This window comes from Rhamphochromis sp. 'chilingali' (genome assembly GCF_963969265.1).
Source record: "Rhamphochromis sp. 'chilingali' genome assembly, chromosome: 12".
NCBI lineage: Eukaryota > Metazoa > Chordata > Actinopteri > Cichliformes > Cichlidae > Rhamphochromis > Rhamphochromis sp. 'chilingali'.
Window position 1 is genome coordinate 22775591 of NC_137939.1, and position 15840 is coordinate 22791430.

Genomic DNA, 15840 nt, shown 5'->3' on the forward strand with positions numbered 1-15840 from the left:
ATTTCAGACTTGCAGTTGTTGGAGAATTTAAAAGGGTGAATGAGTCACCCCACAGCAGCAAGTCAATCAAGTGAAAGTTATTTAAAGCTCTAAAAGGCGGATAGAGTCTTTTAAAGTTTCTGTACAGTAACAGAAGCTGCAGCACTCGTGGGGATCGGATGGCCTTGCCTGATGTGTGTGTGTGATCCTTTCATTAGAGGGTGGGGGTGGATAATTAAGATGAGGGAAGAAAGCGGGATGATACATGACAAAAGCTCACACGTTTGAGAGAGCGGCGGGGCTCTTGCAGGAAACATCCCTGCAGATGAAAGCGAGACGTAAATGAGAAGAAGCTCTCGTCTTTTGTTTTAGAGGAATGGCCACCCAAACGCCCGAACCCCCTACTACATGTTGATAGCTCTCATCCACACAAAGACACACTCACCTTCCCTCCTCCACACAGACTCACGTCTCATTAATACTTGGACCAGAAGAACGTCTGCTTGTAACATACACTTGTAGCTCCTGAAAGGCTCAATTACTGCAGCAGAAACACAGTTTCAGCGCTTTCTGTAAGTCTGGATTGTTGCTGCAGGGCGTGAAGACTGATGAGTCGTGCACAAAAGCAAACACAGCAGAGCCACTGTAATGTTTAAATATAAATTTGTATTTACATCAATATTAACATCAAGAAACAAGGTAAGAAAAATGCAACAGTATTTTACATCCTGTATTAATGACTGTATGATTCCCAGATGTGTTTTCTCTTTTCTTTAAGCTCCAATGAAGCACTGAGAGGAGTTCCTTTCCGTTAAAGCAGAAACACAGATGTTTTGTTTGAAATGTTTGTGGATAAGTCTTTCATATTCTTCATCGAGAGACAAGGGTTTTAGAAAAAAAGAAATCCAGGCTATTATTCTGAGACATAAATGACATCAATCATGAATGAAGCCTCCCTTTCCCAGCTTAAAAACATTCTCCTGTGTGAAATTTGCAGCACCACGATTCAACTGGCCATAAGGTCTACAGAAAGGAAGAAACGATCACAAACAAAAACCGAAAGCACCTCAGCAGAACCAGACTCATGTCTACTCTATTTCATACAGATGGGGGATATAATATATGCAATTAAACATATTCAGCTCAATGTATATTATAGGTAATGTGCAACAGTAAAAGCACACATGAGTACTTGCACAATCTACATCAGGAACTGTGTCTACGCACTGCAGAATGACAAACAGAAATCTTTGGGTTGAGCGTGTTTTCAAAGGTAGATTTCTCAACAGAAAGTTCCACAGGAAACACATCAGAAATAAAGTTCAAAACTTGAATGTAAAATTAAAAAACACCCTGCCAAGACAGAGGCAGATAATCAGGGGATTTAAATCTCCTTCCTTCTGTTTGTTGCTTTCGTCATGATTAAATATCTGCGGACAAACCGCACAGGCTTACGGACACAGCGGGACTGATTTCCAAAGTCTCGTATATGAGGCTGAACGAAACTGAAAGCACAGAAACCTCAGGAGGGGAAAACAAGTCAGAAATGGAAGCTTGAGGTTAAGTACAGAGAATACACACCTCACATACCGGTAAGACATCTGGGCCTCTTGAAGCCTAACACAATCATGTGTCAACTCTTTTTATATAGGCAATTGTTTTGTTTTAATTAAAAGAAATATAATTTACTTAAAAAAAAAAAGTTAACCCACTAGCACCTCTTTAGCTAAGACTATGTCCTCGGAAAAATAAAGAGAAATTCTTGATTCGGAAATCACAAAATAAAAATAAAGGTGCGTTCTGAGAGAGGGAAAGTGGCAGTATGAAAGAAAGTCACACGTACTGCTTACAAAAAGAGGCCCTTCCTTTCCAAACCGATGGTTAAAGTATTGAAAATAAAAGCCGAGCCATGACAGAATAAGAAAATTACACTTTTAAATATCAAGCCTTACAAGCTGTGCAAAAAACAGTATGTGACCTACAAAAGCATATATATATTTATATATAGTACATTTGAAGCATATTTACAATTCATTTTCACAGACGAAAGGAAAAGAAAAGCTCCTAACAAGACACCATGTCTAATACTGCAGTACCGTCGCTTTGAGTAAACAATGCTTCAGCTTTGTCCTCAGAGGAAAACCAGGAGGAAGGATTATTGCTAGAAATATGCACACCTACACTCAAATCTAACACTTTCTTTTAAAATGTTAGGTAATCTAGGCATAATTTCATAACTGGCAATCCATTTTTGATTTACTTACTAGTAGCACTGAAAACGGGTGCAAGGTAACCAAAATATCTGAATCACTTTGAGCTAAAAATCACCTCCTCAATGTAAATGATCACCTTATGACTCTGTAGAAATATAAGTGGAGTGTTTGAATTTTAATAGAAGACTCTTTGTTCCAAGAGTGACTTTAAAGTGGCTTAAAAATTGTCATATTAATAAATCCGCACACTATATACGAGTGTATTGGATCAAATCTGTGCTTACTGCCTTTCTACTGGTTCCCACTAATGAACAAAGAGCATCAAGGTTACCCATTTCCAATCAACAGCGCCTTTTCTTAGATAGGAAACCCTGAAGAACAACGCACACAAAAATAAACAGAAGATGTCTGCTGCTATGCGTTAATTCTCGGGTAAAGGCCTCTATATTGCCACAATCCTTTTGATGTTGGCTTTTCCTTAAAGTGCAATCAGCCAACAAGGAATTCAGTCGTACTTTAGCCCAGGGGCGTCCCAGGGAATGAAACAATGTGCTACTGCTTAATCACATTCGTGTGAGTGTCACTATCTGACGGCTCGTCATCTAGAACCGCTTTGACAGAGATCCTCCAGGAGCAGCAGAAAGACGGCGGATTAAAAAAAGTCCCGAAGAGTTCAGAAACGAGAGAGCAATCTTTTCAGATCTGAATACAGCTTCATGGTACATTCGACAAAGGAGAGGATGTCACAACACGTTTGTCCACGTGGTTTCACTCGAGCGTCCGTCCACCTTCACCGCTTGGTCCGGCGAGTGCGTTCGGCGTGGGCACGCACACACTGCTCACAAAGAGGGGGATATTATACTAAGGTCCGTTAGAGGAATCGCAAAGGTGTCTGTATGACCATCGTTATGTATCTGTGTGTAAAGAAGTCACAGTGTTTCTGATTTTTTTTATGTTTTTTATGATCGCTGTGTGTTTTCATGTATGTGACAGAGTCTGTGTTTCCGCAGGTTGCCAGACTGACGGTACTGGCCACGAGTCCAAAGGGAAGTTCACGCCCCCACCTGGTGGGAGTACAGCACAGCACAGACTAACATCGCCCAGTCTGCCCAACACACCCGGTGCTGCAGCCGTCTGCCGTCTCTGAATGGTGATCACAGTGACGCAAAGGAGTCTGCCACGATGTTCAGCAGTATTTCTAAACGTACAGCAGAGGCAGAGAAGAGAGAAAATGAGACAGGGAAGTGCAATCAACAAGTTTTCCACAAAACACCTGCTAGAAAGAGACACGACAGGTTTAGTCAAGTCTGTCCTAAAAAATACTTACATACTTATATATAGTCATTGGTGTCTGTCATTTAAAGTGGCCGTTTATTAATTTCTGCCCTGTTGAAATTGTGAATAATGAATAAATAAAGGTAATTCTGGACTGTGACTCTTACAGAGCAAAGGTATTCTAAGACTTGACAATATAATGTTTTTCTAGTATGTGAGATACAAGAGCGGAGGTAAGAAGCCCGTTTTGACAAATATGCAACAAAGAGGACCGTCACACCTTTTCATATAAAGTGCAAAGGACTCTGGGATTTATTTGTGTTACAGAAACAAGAAGGTGGAGGCATGCATCTTGATCAAGTTAGCTTAGCTTAAGAAATCTGCACAAAGATAAGATTTTGGGCTCAGTTTGCTTCTCGGGACTTCTAGTTGGATCTTCAAAGAAACTGTAGCAGTCAGTCAGATCTGCAGGTACTTATAAGAGTTTGAGAACCATAAGTGACGACATTAATGTTTCTATACGTTTAAAATAAGCTTATAGTTTAAGCTTCACTTCCCTGTGCTGTAAAAACTATGTATACTATGAATAAGAGGACTTCTTTAGTCAGCAGTTAATAAGCCTTTAACACATATGAGCCTGTTCTTTAGCTTCTCACACCCTCTGAACATACCTGATCAGGCCCCATCGGCATTCGTCCCATCACCATTGGGTTCATACCCATTTGCCCCATGTGACCTCCTCCTCCACTAGGCGGCATGCCCCCGTTCATCATCATGCCTCCATACTGCCCTGGATTCCCCTGCTGGCCAAACTGCTGTTGCCCTGGAGGTCCCTGCTGCGCAAACTGTTGCTGAGGGTACGAACTGGTGACAGAAGGAAGAAGAGTTAAACTGTTCCTCTTCAACAAGAGAAGAACAGAAACTATGCCCATCCCTCTCCCCTCCTCCTGACAGCGAGATGTAGGGGAGTAAATGTGTCGTACCTGTTGCGACCCATGCCTCCCTGTGACCAGCCTTTCATATCAGCACCTTGGTACATGGGGCCACCCTGTGGGTGCTGTTGCATCATGGGATTTTGAGGCCCCAGGCGGCCAGGCATCATGGCATTAGGAGGACTTCCACCTGAGGGGCCAAAAGAGGGGTCTCCTTGCTGGCCTATCCCTGTGGGGAAATCATCAAGCTTCAACTTCTCTCCACTATTGTTTAGGTACCAGTAATGTTCAAGGCACAGTTGATAAATACAGTACCAGCACTCACCACCAGGGAGCAGCAGTATTCTGCCTAGAAAGCAGTTAATTAGACTCACCATAGTTGCCACCATAGCCAAACTGCTGGGGGCCCGGCTGGCCCATGGTTGGCCCTCCCATAGGGTTGTCCATACCGCCAGGAGCTGTAACGTTGGGAGGAGGGCTGAACCCTCCAGCAGCCGCAGCAGCTGCCGCCGCTGCCTGCTGTTGCTGTTGCTGCTGCATCAGCATCATCATGCGTTGCCTCCTCATCTGCATGGTGACCATCTCCCTGCTTCGTTGAGCCATCATCTGAGCGTTCAAGAAGCTCGGCTGGAGAAAATAAATAGATAATCACATTTCCAGAGGAGAACTGTCACCTGCTGTAGTCATATTTAGACCTTTCTGAAAATATGTGATGAAGAATGTGTTAAAACTGATGGGAAAATGGACACGGTGTAATAATATTTTCCTAAATTTTACTAAACTACAACAGCCAATTACACTATTAAAGATGTAGCACTTGAAAACTGCAACAATGCTTCAATAATAGACTGGGTCTAAAATTGCTGCAACTCATCAGAGGTCACTGTAATACTTTTTTTCAACCCCAAATTAAGGCTGAAAGTCTGCACGCGGCTAAATTAACAAAATTTGTGTCGATGGTTAAGAAGAAAAAGATGCAAAAAGGGTGATTTATTATAACACAGTGCCACATTTAAAAAACTGTGCACACACAAAAGGTCTGAGCTTGCACACAGTAACTCTACAGCTACTGCGTCAGCCGTTATATCTATTTGCTTGGTACATAAACACCTTTTTGTGTGTTTATTTAGTCATTAATAAAAGTATGACAGGTAACTGCAGTCACATTAAATCCATTTTCACTTAGATGTAACCAAACAGGTTTTTGACATCTACCTGTCCTCCCATGCCAGGTTGCATGCCAGGCCTCATGCCAGGGTTTCCTCCTGGGTTCTCCATTTTCAAGGCCATGCCCTGCCGTGTCTGATTCATGAACTTCAGGAAAAAACAAAAATCCAGGATGACAAGATGACAAAAGCAAATATTAACACAGAGCTCCAACACAGAGAGACAGACTTAATATTTACATCTATGGCCAACTTTTGGTTACCAGTTAACCTAACAAGCATGTCTTTGGCCTGCAGGGGGAAGCTGCAAGAGCGAGGAAGCTCCAAATTTCAAAATGGACAAAACTATCCACAGCAAATACAGGTTTCCAATTTTCCAAGGTAAGACCACCACTGACTTTATTTGCATAATGGTACACTTGCGTTTGTCGTTCTAATTTAAACATACTGCATATCCTGTTTGTATCACAAAAACTACAATACTGGGACAAATCTGACCCAAGTTAATTTGCCTGTAAAACAAATCATGATGGTCTTGTGGTCACACCTGTTGTCCCTGCAGTCTCTGTTGCAGCTGGAGTCTCATTGGTTTGTTTGCACTCATCATCCTGGGTCGCATCATGTTGGCACGAGGGTGGCCCATGCCCACCATTCCACCCATAGCGGGGAAACTGCCGCCTTGGCCCATTTGTGAGAGCATGGGCCCAAATCCCCCCTGCTGGGCCTGACCCTGCATAGGGTTCCCTCCATAGCCAGGCTGCATAGGCATAGTAGGAGGTCCAGGATAGCCCTGCCCATAGAGAGGCTTCTGGTCCACTACCATGGACGGATCCTGCCCTGGAAAAGGTTCTAGCTGCTGCTCTGCTCCCTGTGTCTGGAGGAGATAGGACAAGAGGACAGAAAGAGAAGTCTGTCAAACTTCCAATTGGTTTCCAATTGGTTTGCTCTGTAATTATCTTTTTCTAAGTGCACAGACTGATCCCTCTGGGCTCATCTGTTACCTTTCAGTAAGGGAACAGATTGAACAGGGTGAGTCACGACTGAAATATCAAATGCAAAGATGAATGCTACACTCGCATGCAAGCAATGATATTTTTCTCCTTTTACATCACATATTGAGAGGTCTGGAAGAGCACATGGGTGAACATGTTGTCCTTTTATTGTTTTCTAACCTGGCTGACGAGGTCTGGGATGCCCAGAGCTCTGTCTATCTCCTCCAAAGCGATGCCATCTGTATTGTTCAGCAGGGAGTCTAGCTGGTCCAAAAGCGCCCGTTCATCGCTCTGACCCTCACTCGTGGTGGGAGGCACCAGAAGATCATCTAAGGTGTTGCCAAACTGCCGCCTGCAACAAACGCAGAAAAAGAGAAACTCAGCACAAGGTTCAGGATAAAACATAAGAACATAAGAATTCAATGGAGACCCAGAGGGGTGTTGCACTGACCTGCTTCCCTCCATGCCCATCATTGTGTCCGGCCAGGAGGGCGACTGGTTCGGTTGGCCCTGCTGGCTGAAGGGGCTCATACCCATGCCCATATCAGCAGAACCTCCTAAACCAGCAAGACATGGGTATAGTTATATAGCCAGTCAGCTGCTTAACTGCTAATAAGGTTTCTAGCAGGAAACATTCACATTCCCCCAAGAAATGTAATTACTTTACTTTTCATCTCACACTATCATTCAAACAAAAAGTTTCATTTATTCATAGTTAAGTTAAACTATGAATATACATTACAGATACTGAACACAGTATAAATATACCTGCCAATCTCCTTGGCTTGTATTTCTAAAATTTCACCCTTCTGTCTGTGCTTGTAAACATTTCCCTACCACCATCGGCGCCTGGGCCCCGTATGACAGACGTACCCATATCCATGAGCTGTTGCTGCAACATCGACCTTGTGGCTGGTACGCTGTTGGAGCGGCTGACCATGGGCCCTGACATTACGCCCTTGCCGTTGTTGTTGTACTCCATGCCCGGGCGCATGATGGGTGGATATCCTGCTGAGCCCACAGGACTGGCACTGGTGCGGGGCATGCCCCACTCACCTGAACTACCCATGGGGGATCTCTGAGGACCCATCCCTCTATTCATTGGTCCTGGCAACACATAAACACCACATGCGTGTGTCAGTATCAGTATCAGTATACACAGAGCAGTTTAGCCCAGTCTTAGTCCTCAATATTATCCATTTAAATTGTGATACAGTCAAGGGCAGAAACTGGTGAACACATACAAAAAAAAACAAACCAAAAACTGAGAGGCAGAGAAAGAGTGAGAGGAAATGTGCGGAGTAAATAAATTCTGAGCTCCATAAACACATAACCACACACCCATGTTTCCTGGATAGCTGTCTGGGCTGCCCATCATGTTTTCCTGCTTGACAAGCATGGGGCGTCTGCCTCCTCCAGGCCCACCAGGAGGCTTTGCATCCATGGACATGGCCCTCTGGAAGGGCACCCGGGGTCCTGAACCCATACCTGGACTCCCTGTACAAGCAGCATAAAAAGATTTCGGTGCTTTATAAAAATGTAAATGTATGACATGAGAAAAAACAGCTCCTATAATAACATATTTGTCTTGAAAAGTATTGATATCCCATTGTTGCACAAGCTTTCTTTTTATGGATTCATAAATGAATAAATGAGAAAATAATGAAAATAAAGAGAAACCCAACAGAAAATCAAATAGAATCGAATGACTAAAATTAAGCTATTTTCCCCCTGCTCCGTTACTCACAGCGGGCTGCCACAGCGGGTAGCTCCACATATTTGATTTGACTGCTGCTTTCAGTTTTTATGCCAGATGCCCTTCCCGACGCAACCCCAAAGGGATTTGTGTCTCCTCCTGGGATCAAACCGGGGATCTTCTGCAAATGTATAAACCACTACACTATGGAGCCACTAACCACTAAAAAATACAGGGACTTAATAAAATAATGCAGTTAATATTGAAAGTATTAAAAATTAAACAGGCTCCAGTCGCCTTCAACCCGAAACTGGACAAGCGGTTGAGAAAGTGGACGGATGTTTTACTCTTTCTTCTTTTTAAGACAACTTTTGTAACACTTTTAGAGATTTAGACTCACTCACATTTTATTAATCGTCATTTATTCAGCGAGCGAGGATATACAAGCTTTTTTCACAGGATTCAAAAACAGCAGCTATGACATATAAAACATTTTAACAGCTTATTAAAGTCAGATGCTGCGTGTGAATACAAATCTCTATATGGTCTAAACTAAACTCCAGTGAGAGAGATTATAGTGTTCGCTTCACTTTTGTATTTTTTGGCTTTGAAACTGAAGTTGTACTCTTTGCTACTGTTTTGTCAAAGGATCAGTGTTGCAACATGCAAAATGCTGCAAAGGAGGAGCCCTCTTCAGTACAGCTGAAGAGAAGTGTTTGGGAAACAGCCACACAGACGTTAAGAGTTCAAGAAAACTCTGAATGACAGCATGAGATGCTCAGATGCTATTTCAGTGGCATTTTATCCTGATATCATCACATATGATATCATAACGCCTGCTCTGCGTCTGTCACTTCTCATAAGCTTTGATCTGTAAACCACTCACCCTGCAGGCTGTCGTCAAGGCAACCCGGGGGTTTGCTTCCTGTGTCGTTGGCCCCTCCACCTCCAGCCTGATCGGGGTAAAAGTCAGAGCTTGAACTCCTCAGATCTCCCAGGATAGATTCCAGGTTGTGCAACTAAAAAAAGAAATAAAATAAAAATAGTTACCCAATAAGTCAACAAGACAAAATCAAACATTAATCTTCATGGAAAGCTAAATGTCAGGTCACGACAATAGTACAGTACAGTCAATCTTACATCATCAGGTGGTTCTGACTTGATCTTGCTCTCGGGATGTTCAGGTACAGGGCCGGGCCCAGATCCAGGGATACTCCGTGGTGGGCCGCCAGCAGCCCCCACAGGTCCCTTCCCGTCTAGCTCTTCGAGTTTGGGCTTAACATCCGCTGGCTCTTTGGAATCATCCTTGTTGAGGAGATAATGGAGGAGGGCATGGGTCTTCTCCTTCTTGGGACTATGCTGCTCCTGTTTGGGATCTGTGATCAACCCAGGGCCCGACCCGGCCCCTGAGCCTCCTGTTCCAACCTCAGCGCCCTCCTGGCCCCCGAGAGACACCTTGCCTGTAGCCTCAGCTGTGATCTTAGCCACTTCATCTGGCGTATTGCCGTTCTGCAGCAGCTTGTGGAGGATCTTGTGCTTCTCTTGCAGCGAGCCAGTATAGTGGGCTGATGACATTGATGCTGACACGCCCCCTGGTCCTGTCGCTTGGCCTGAATTTCCACTGGCCGAAGAGGATGAGGTAACCCCAGTTGATGAGGGGCTAGTCATGCCTCCCGTCGCATCCTTACTGTCTGAGCCCGCAGGAGTGTTACTGCTGGTCGGAGGGGGCGGTACAGGGGGCCCCGTTGGCCCACTGCCACCTATTCCCAGCTCCTCTGTAGGAGACGTCAGCAACTGCAGCAGCTTCTTATGTCCCTTACTGTCTGGCACTCTGCGAGGAGGTTCGGAGTTAGCCGCTCCCGCTTCATTGCTTCCGTCTCCAGAGTCTTTAGTCGCTGTTGCTGCCTGGCTATCTGGTCGGTCTCCGGAACTCTCAGCCTGAGGATGCTGATGATGGTGGTGATGGTGCATGGGGTGGTGATGGTCGCTGGGTCCAGGTGCTAAGCCCCCGGCTGGGCTTTTGGAGCCATCCTGGCCTGGTTTGGCTGCCTGACTGGGCTGAGAAGAAGAGGAGGAGGAGTGGATGCTGGGAGAGCTGTCTGGTTTGTGGGCCGGAGAAGGAGATGTTAGGGTAGAGGGGAGTGAGCTCCCTACTCCTTCACTGATGGCTTGTAGGGCATTTAAGGAGCTGCTGGAGAAGGTGGTGGTGCTGCCCCCACTTCCACCATTACTGCCAATGCCACTCATAGGAGAGTGCAACCCTGGAACAGAAAGAGGAGTCACACATTAACTGGATTCAACAATGAATTCAGTAAATTAAAATATGCTGAACACTTGACGCTAACAGACTTACCTCCAGGTGAGAACTGGTTGGAGCCCATTTTTGGGCTTCCCCGGTTCCGAGGTGACATCAGGAGACCCTGCTGAGGAACGCCCATTCTCGGGCTCCCCGAGGGACTGTTCATGCCACTGAGGCCAAAGCCGCCACTGCTCTGAAACGGGGGCTGCTGTTGGTGCTGCGGCATGCCTTGGCCTGGGTGATTCATAGGACCCATCTGATTCATGTGCCCCATCTGATTCATCTGCATCATGCGGTTACCCATGCCTCCTCCTCCTCCACTTCCTCCTCCGCCATTTCCTCCATACATCGAGCCGCCGCCCATCGGACCCATGTGACCCTGCTCATTCATGCCGAAGCCCCTGTTCATGCCCCCCATGCCCCCCATACCCATTCCGCCACCGGTGTTCATTTGGGCATTCGGGTTGGGGCCTCCCATGCCCTGCTGTCGCATCGTGTTTGGCATCATGCTCCCACCCGGTGCTGAGCGGTAACCATTCGGCTCCCTGTGTGGAAGTAGAATAAAAACTAGCACAAGCTTTGAAAAAAAGCACATACCTTGAAAGTGCACTGTCTCCCACAATAACCTCTCAGACTGTAGACTTGAGATAAATGCATATAAAATACTCGCTCCTCTGCGGATTCTTTTCACTGTTCACAGGATGTCGGTGTATATAAAAGCTACTTCAGCTCCCACTTGAGCTATTTATGTGGCATGAATACCTTGGCTGCCTTGCATAGACATGCTTGAAGTGCTCCTTTTTGTTAGTACAATAAATGAAATGCACTTTGCCGAGTATGAATGCAGTGTGTGTATTTTCAGTTTTCTGACCTCTGTAGTAGGTGCGTGGAGATGAAGCCTTGCGGCTCGTTGCTCATAGGGTGACGGTACAGCTTACTCTTGGTCTGGGCTGTGACTGGAGTGCCGTCAGAGAGGGAGAAGCGGTACAAGGGCGTCTCTGCGTGACCCTGCAGAAAGGCTGCACAGACAGATAGAGTAAGATGACCTAAGTCACAACACAGGTCATCAATCACTTCCTATATGATGAAACCGTCTGTTCAAGAGATCAGTACTGGGATGGTAATGCAGGAGGTGTTTGTGTTTAAATAAGTAAGAGTCTTCTTTCTAAAAAGATAAGTAGTAACAATAAACTAAAAACAAAGCCAAAACCAAGATAAATAAATATACAGTTAATTAAATAAAGCCTTTACCAGCTGATATTTTTAATGTGGATTTCACTGAGATGAATTCACTAAGTCCTTATACGTGCGTTACCCACCCTCATGATAGTGGCGTTTGTGTGACCAGGGCTGCCCATCGCTGTGCTGAAGGAACATCTGAATGCAACGCCTCAACAAATCCTCCCAGCCCGGACGCATCGACGCTCGCAGGGAGTTCTGGTCGATCTGAATCAGTTTACCTGCCAAGCAGGACAGAAGGAGGGCACGCGGAGGGAGGAAGCAAGAAGACGCAAGAAGAAAGAGTCAAACCTGTTCGTGGGTAAAGAAAGACCATCGCGGCCTGTTTGAGCTTCTGTGTTTGTTTAGTGAGTACGCAGCTCCTCACCTGAGAGTTCATGCCTGGTGTTAAAACTCTCCGTCCTCTCCATGGCTGTCACTCGACGGGCCACGCAGATCATACATGACTGAAGGTCTGCAGGCGAAAGGAGATCAGCCTTGACGATACTTCATATTCACTCTGTGCGTTTGAGGCCGATTATTCAGTATTGGTATTTAACATTAATTTTCACCTTTTATTGTTTTATTTATGTTCTGTATTATTCATTTACTTATATCTGATTTTCCACTTTCTTTTAGAGATCCTCTTACAAAAACACAAAATAAGGGATAAGATGTGTCTCATTGAAAAATATATGAATAGACTGTAAATGTGCATGTGAGCCTCTAAATTTGTGAGGTTTCTACAAAACAGTGGATGTTGAGACAAAAACTAAGAAAAACACATTTCTGTGTAGAGACACTATTGTGAATATACTGGCTCCTCCTACCTTCGCCCTCCTCGATCATGGCCTTGGGTTGGGTAAGAGCAAAACATTGCATGGTCTCGTAGCGTGGCCCTCCAGGCCCCTCCTCCATGGGGCCGTGGGCATGGCCAAATTTGACCAGCATCCGGCAAGTAAAGGTGTGACTCTTCTGTCGGGCTGCCTCGCTTCCCCACGACACCCCATTTACTAAAAAAAGGAACACAAACAAAAAGGCGTTTACTCTTGGGAGTAAAATGGAATGAGCCTGACGCTCGTGGGACTGAAAACCACACACAGCTATGAATGGATTGCCTGTCATCAAATATCACAAACAGCTCACACCCTATCCTGCCACAGATCCACACAGACACACAAAGGACAACAAAGGAAGCAAAAAAAATAAATAAAAAATGGCACTGCAACATGTATTGTCCTTCTTTAATTGAGAAGCAGAAGCTCCCGCTGCTGTTCGGATCCCTGGCTAAATGGACCATGGGATTAATCTAGCCAAGGTGTCGATTTCCAATATCTCTCCCTCCCAGTCTGCTCTGCAGTGGGCAGAGGCCAGGGACACTCAGCCATCTATCCTCATTTAGACCCTGACTTCTTATCACGGCATGCACGCACACATTTAGAAGGGGTCACCTTCACAGGGAGATGAAGAAAGAAAGAGGCACAAGGAAATGAAACTTCAGAGAGAGATCCGACTGTTCGCCAAGGTCTGAGTGAAGCCTTATCGGAGCCTTGAGCTGGCCGGAGGTTTCTGTCTGGTAGGTGTGCAGAGGATACAAGAGAGGACCCGGGAGAGCGAGGCACGTCGGGGAGGTAAGCATGGCAGTGGTGGGGAGGGGCTGTGTGATAGTGAGAGGTGATTTAACAAGGCCTTAGGTTTCTCTCTGAAAAAAACAAACAAACAAAAAAACAGAAAGAAAGAAACACCAGCAGTCACCGGGGCTGACGCCTCCCCTCAGACGCAATTAGCCAACAGCGAGGGAGGACAGAGGGGTCAAAAGCACACCGGCTAACAATGAAAGCTCACTTCATGTTCTGGGGACGAGCGTGTGTGTCTGTTTTTGTTGGTGTATGTGTGTTTCTTGGGTGCTTGTGTGGTGTGTGTGTGTGTATTTAACTGTAGCTGGCACGGTCAGCGGTCATCCCGCAGGAATGTGCAGCGAGAGCGCATTTCATTCACGGCTTCTAAAGATAATGAAGGGGCAGAGCAGCAGAGCGAGACACAATGAGGGGTGGGAGAGCAGAAAGGGAAGCCGGTTGAGAAACAGACAACCACAATATTCGTCTTAGTAGGCAGCCATATTAAGTATGAATGAGGCTGAGAAAGAGCGAGTTGAGGGAGGCACCAGGGACGCTGAGAGGAAAAGTAGATAAAGATGAGTGTTAAAAGATAAAGAGAGCAAGTGAATAAAGGAGCGTGCAGGGGAAGAGGCAGAATAAGTGGGAGAACGTGTCAGTGACATGTCGGAGCCGCCGCCACCACTGCTGCTCGGAGGTTGCTGCTGCTTAGTTAATCGAGTAGCAGGTTCAGTCGAGCACACATATCCATAATTAATCAGCTTTATAAATAGTTCTCCACGCACATGCTCACATACGCGCGCGCGCACACACACACACACGGCACCCTGACGAGTGGATTACTGACATAGACGTGTGAAAATACACAATAAGCAGTCGGAGAAAGCAACATTTGCTCGAGTACTGCGCTTAACTCTTTCCTGTTTAGCTATTTCTTGGAGACACGCTCTCAAACGTGGTGATGTGATGCTTTATTTGAGTTTATTTTTTAATAATTTTGAGCCACCGAGTCTGAAAGCGCCACTTATCGCGACGATCACTTCTTATCATTTTTAGAATTTTTTTAGATAACAACACCAAAATAACCAGGAGATGAATTCATAATAGGAGCAATCATCATTTGCACTCCGGTATTAAAGAATTAGCCTCACCTCATCCAACTACACAACAATAAAATGATACTTAGCCCTAACAGAGGGTACTTACATTACTCTGGTTGTACACAAATACTAAAAGTAGAAAGATTTCCCATACTTCGAATGGAGTATTTTTAGGGTGTGGTGGTACTACTTTTAGCTGAGTATAAGTTTTGAGTGCTTGCTCCACAACTGACAATAAGACACACATACGTGCATGCAAACACAGTGAATTAAGTAGAGGAAAGTGAGGAGGTGCATTATTCAGCAGTACGTAGTTTCCAGATGGCTGCCATGGGATCTGAATAGAGCTCGGGCCTGTTTTACACTGTCTGGACCACTGAGTGTGACTGACAGCCGCGCTACGCTCTGCCTGCTTAGCACCGAGTGGGTGGGTGCTCCTGTGCACATGTATGTTTTGTCAGGTGTGTGTGTGTGTGTGTATGCGTGCATGTGTTTCTGAATTGCTCCTATGCACATGAACACGCTTCCCAGGAGCTCCTCATTATAACAGGAGATGGAGTAAAGACCGGAGGTGCAAGAATAAATAACTTTGAGAGTTTACGTTGACGTGTGCGGAGAGTTGTTGTAACCTCTCAAAGTTAGTTTTATACCTCGGCCCTGTGGAAGATGTCAAGCAGGGTTTGCTTTTGAGCAGATGTGTAGCTTTGCAGTGTGTGTGTGTATTGAGATGTGTAGGCTTGTGTGTGTGCGTGTTCCTCACTGTTGGTCTTGGGCAGGTTCTTGTGAAACTCCTCCCTGTCGTCCTCGTGAAGAATGTTGTACACGCTGGTGTTGATGAGCTCCTCCTGTTTGTACTGCAGGTACTGCGTCACGTTGTCCGACACGAACACGATGCTGCCCTCCCGGTTTACCACGAACAGGAAGCCATCCAGAGCCTGGAGCAGAGCGGCCGGAAGTTACCAACGGCCAGGTGGCCAATCGTAAGCATTGATAAAAAGCACGTGATTGACAGGGGAGGAGAGCTGGGCTCACCTGCAGCAGAAGTGGACCCAGGTGGTCCTTGTCGATGACCCCCTGACCAGTTGAGGACACGTCTGACTTTTGAACGTCGTCATCGTTGGATGAAGCTTTACCTGGAGGAGAGGAAATGAATCACAACAAGAAATAAATAAATCGATGACATCACACACAGTCAGTTCAAACCCAGCTGTTTTCAAAGAAGAAAAAAAAAGAGCAAAGGAGAAACAAGGTGAGAGCTATGTTACCTGAGAAGAAGCAGCCAGTCCATCACTACCCAATCTGCATCAGCAGGGGGCAGCGTTTCTCAAGTTTCACTTTTTTTTTTTTTTTTTAA

The 15840-nt window shown here is 45.5% G+C and overlaps 1 protein-coding gene across 1 annotated transcript in view; it reads right to left on the minus strand.

The window, feature by feature from the left end:
• Window positions 1-625: 625 nt before the first annotated feature.
• The window catches only part of LOC308406919 (nuclear receptor coactivator 3-like), a 68407-nt gene continuing 53192 nt past the window's right edge, over window positions 626-15840 (minus strand). Inside the window, exons 5-23 of the mRNA XM_080898231.1 lie at window positions 15519-15619; window positions 15247-15421; window positions 12601-12783; window positions 12159-12245; window positions 11872-12012; window positions 11424-11571; window positions 10607-11097; window positions 9394-10514; window positions 9140-9272; window positions 7899-8054; window positions 7431-7664; window positions 7009-7114; window positions 6738-6909; window positions 6113-6439; window positions 5615-5713; window positions 4774-5026; window positions 4451-4628; window positions 4139-4331; window positions 626-3390 (exon numbers count right to left, since the gene is read on the minus strand). Coding sequence (XP_080754357.1) covers window positions 3379-3390; window positions 4139-4331; window positions 4451-4628; window positions 4774-5026; window positions 5615-5713; window positions 6113-6439; window positions 6738-6909; window positions 7009-7114; window positions 7431-7664; window positions 7899-8054; window positions 9140-9272; window positions 9394-10514; window positions 10607-11097; window positions 11424-11571; window positions 11872-12012; window positions 12159-12245; window positions 12601-12783; window positions 15247-15421; window positions 15519-15619 — 4310 coding nt within the window. The 3' untranslated portion in view covers window positions 626-3378. The remainder of the gene's footprint in view (window positions 3391-4138; window positions 4332-4450; window positions 4629-4773; window positions 5027-5614; window positions 5714-6112; window positions 6440-6737; window positions 6910-7008; window positions 7115-7430; window positions 7665-7898; window positions 8055-9139; window positions 9273-9393; window positions 10515-10606; window positions 11098-11423; window positions 11572-11871; window positions 12013-12158; window positions 12246-12600; window positions 12784-15246; window positions 15422-15518; window positions 15620-15840) is intronic.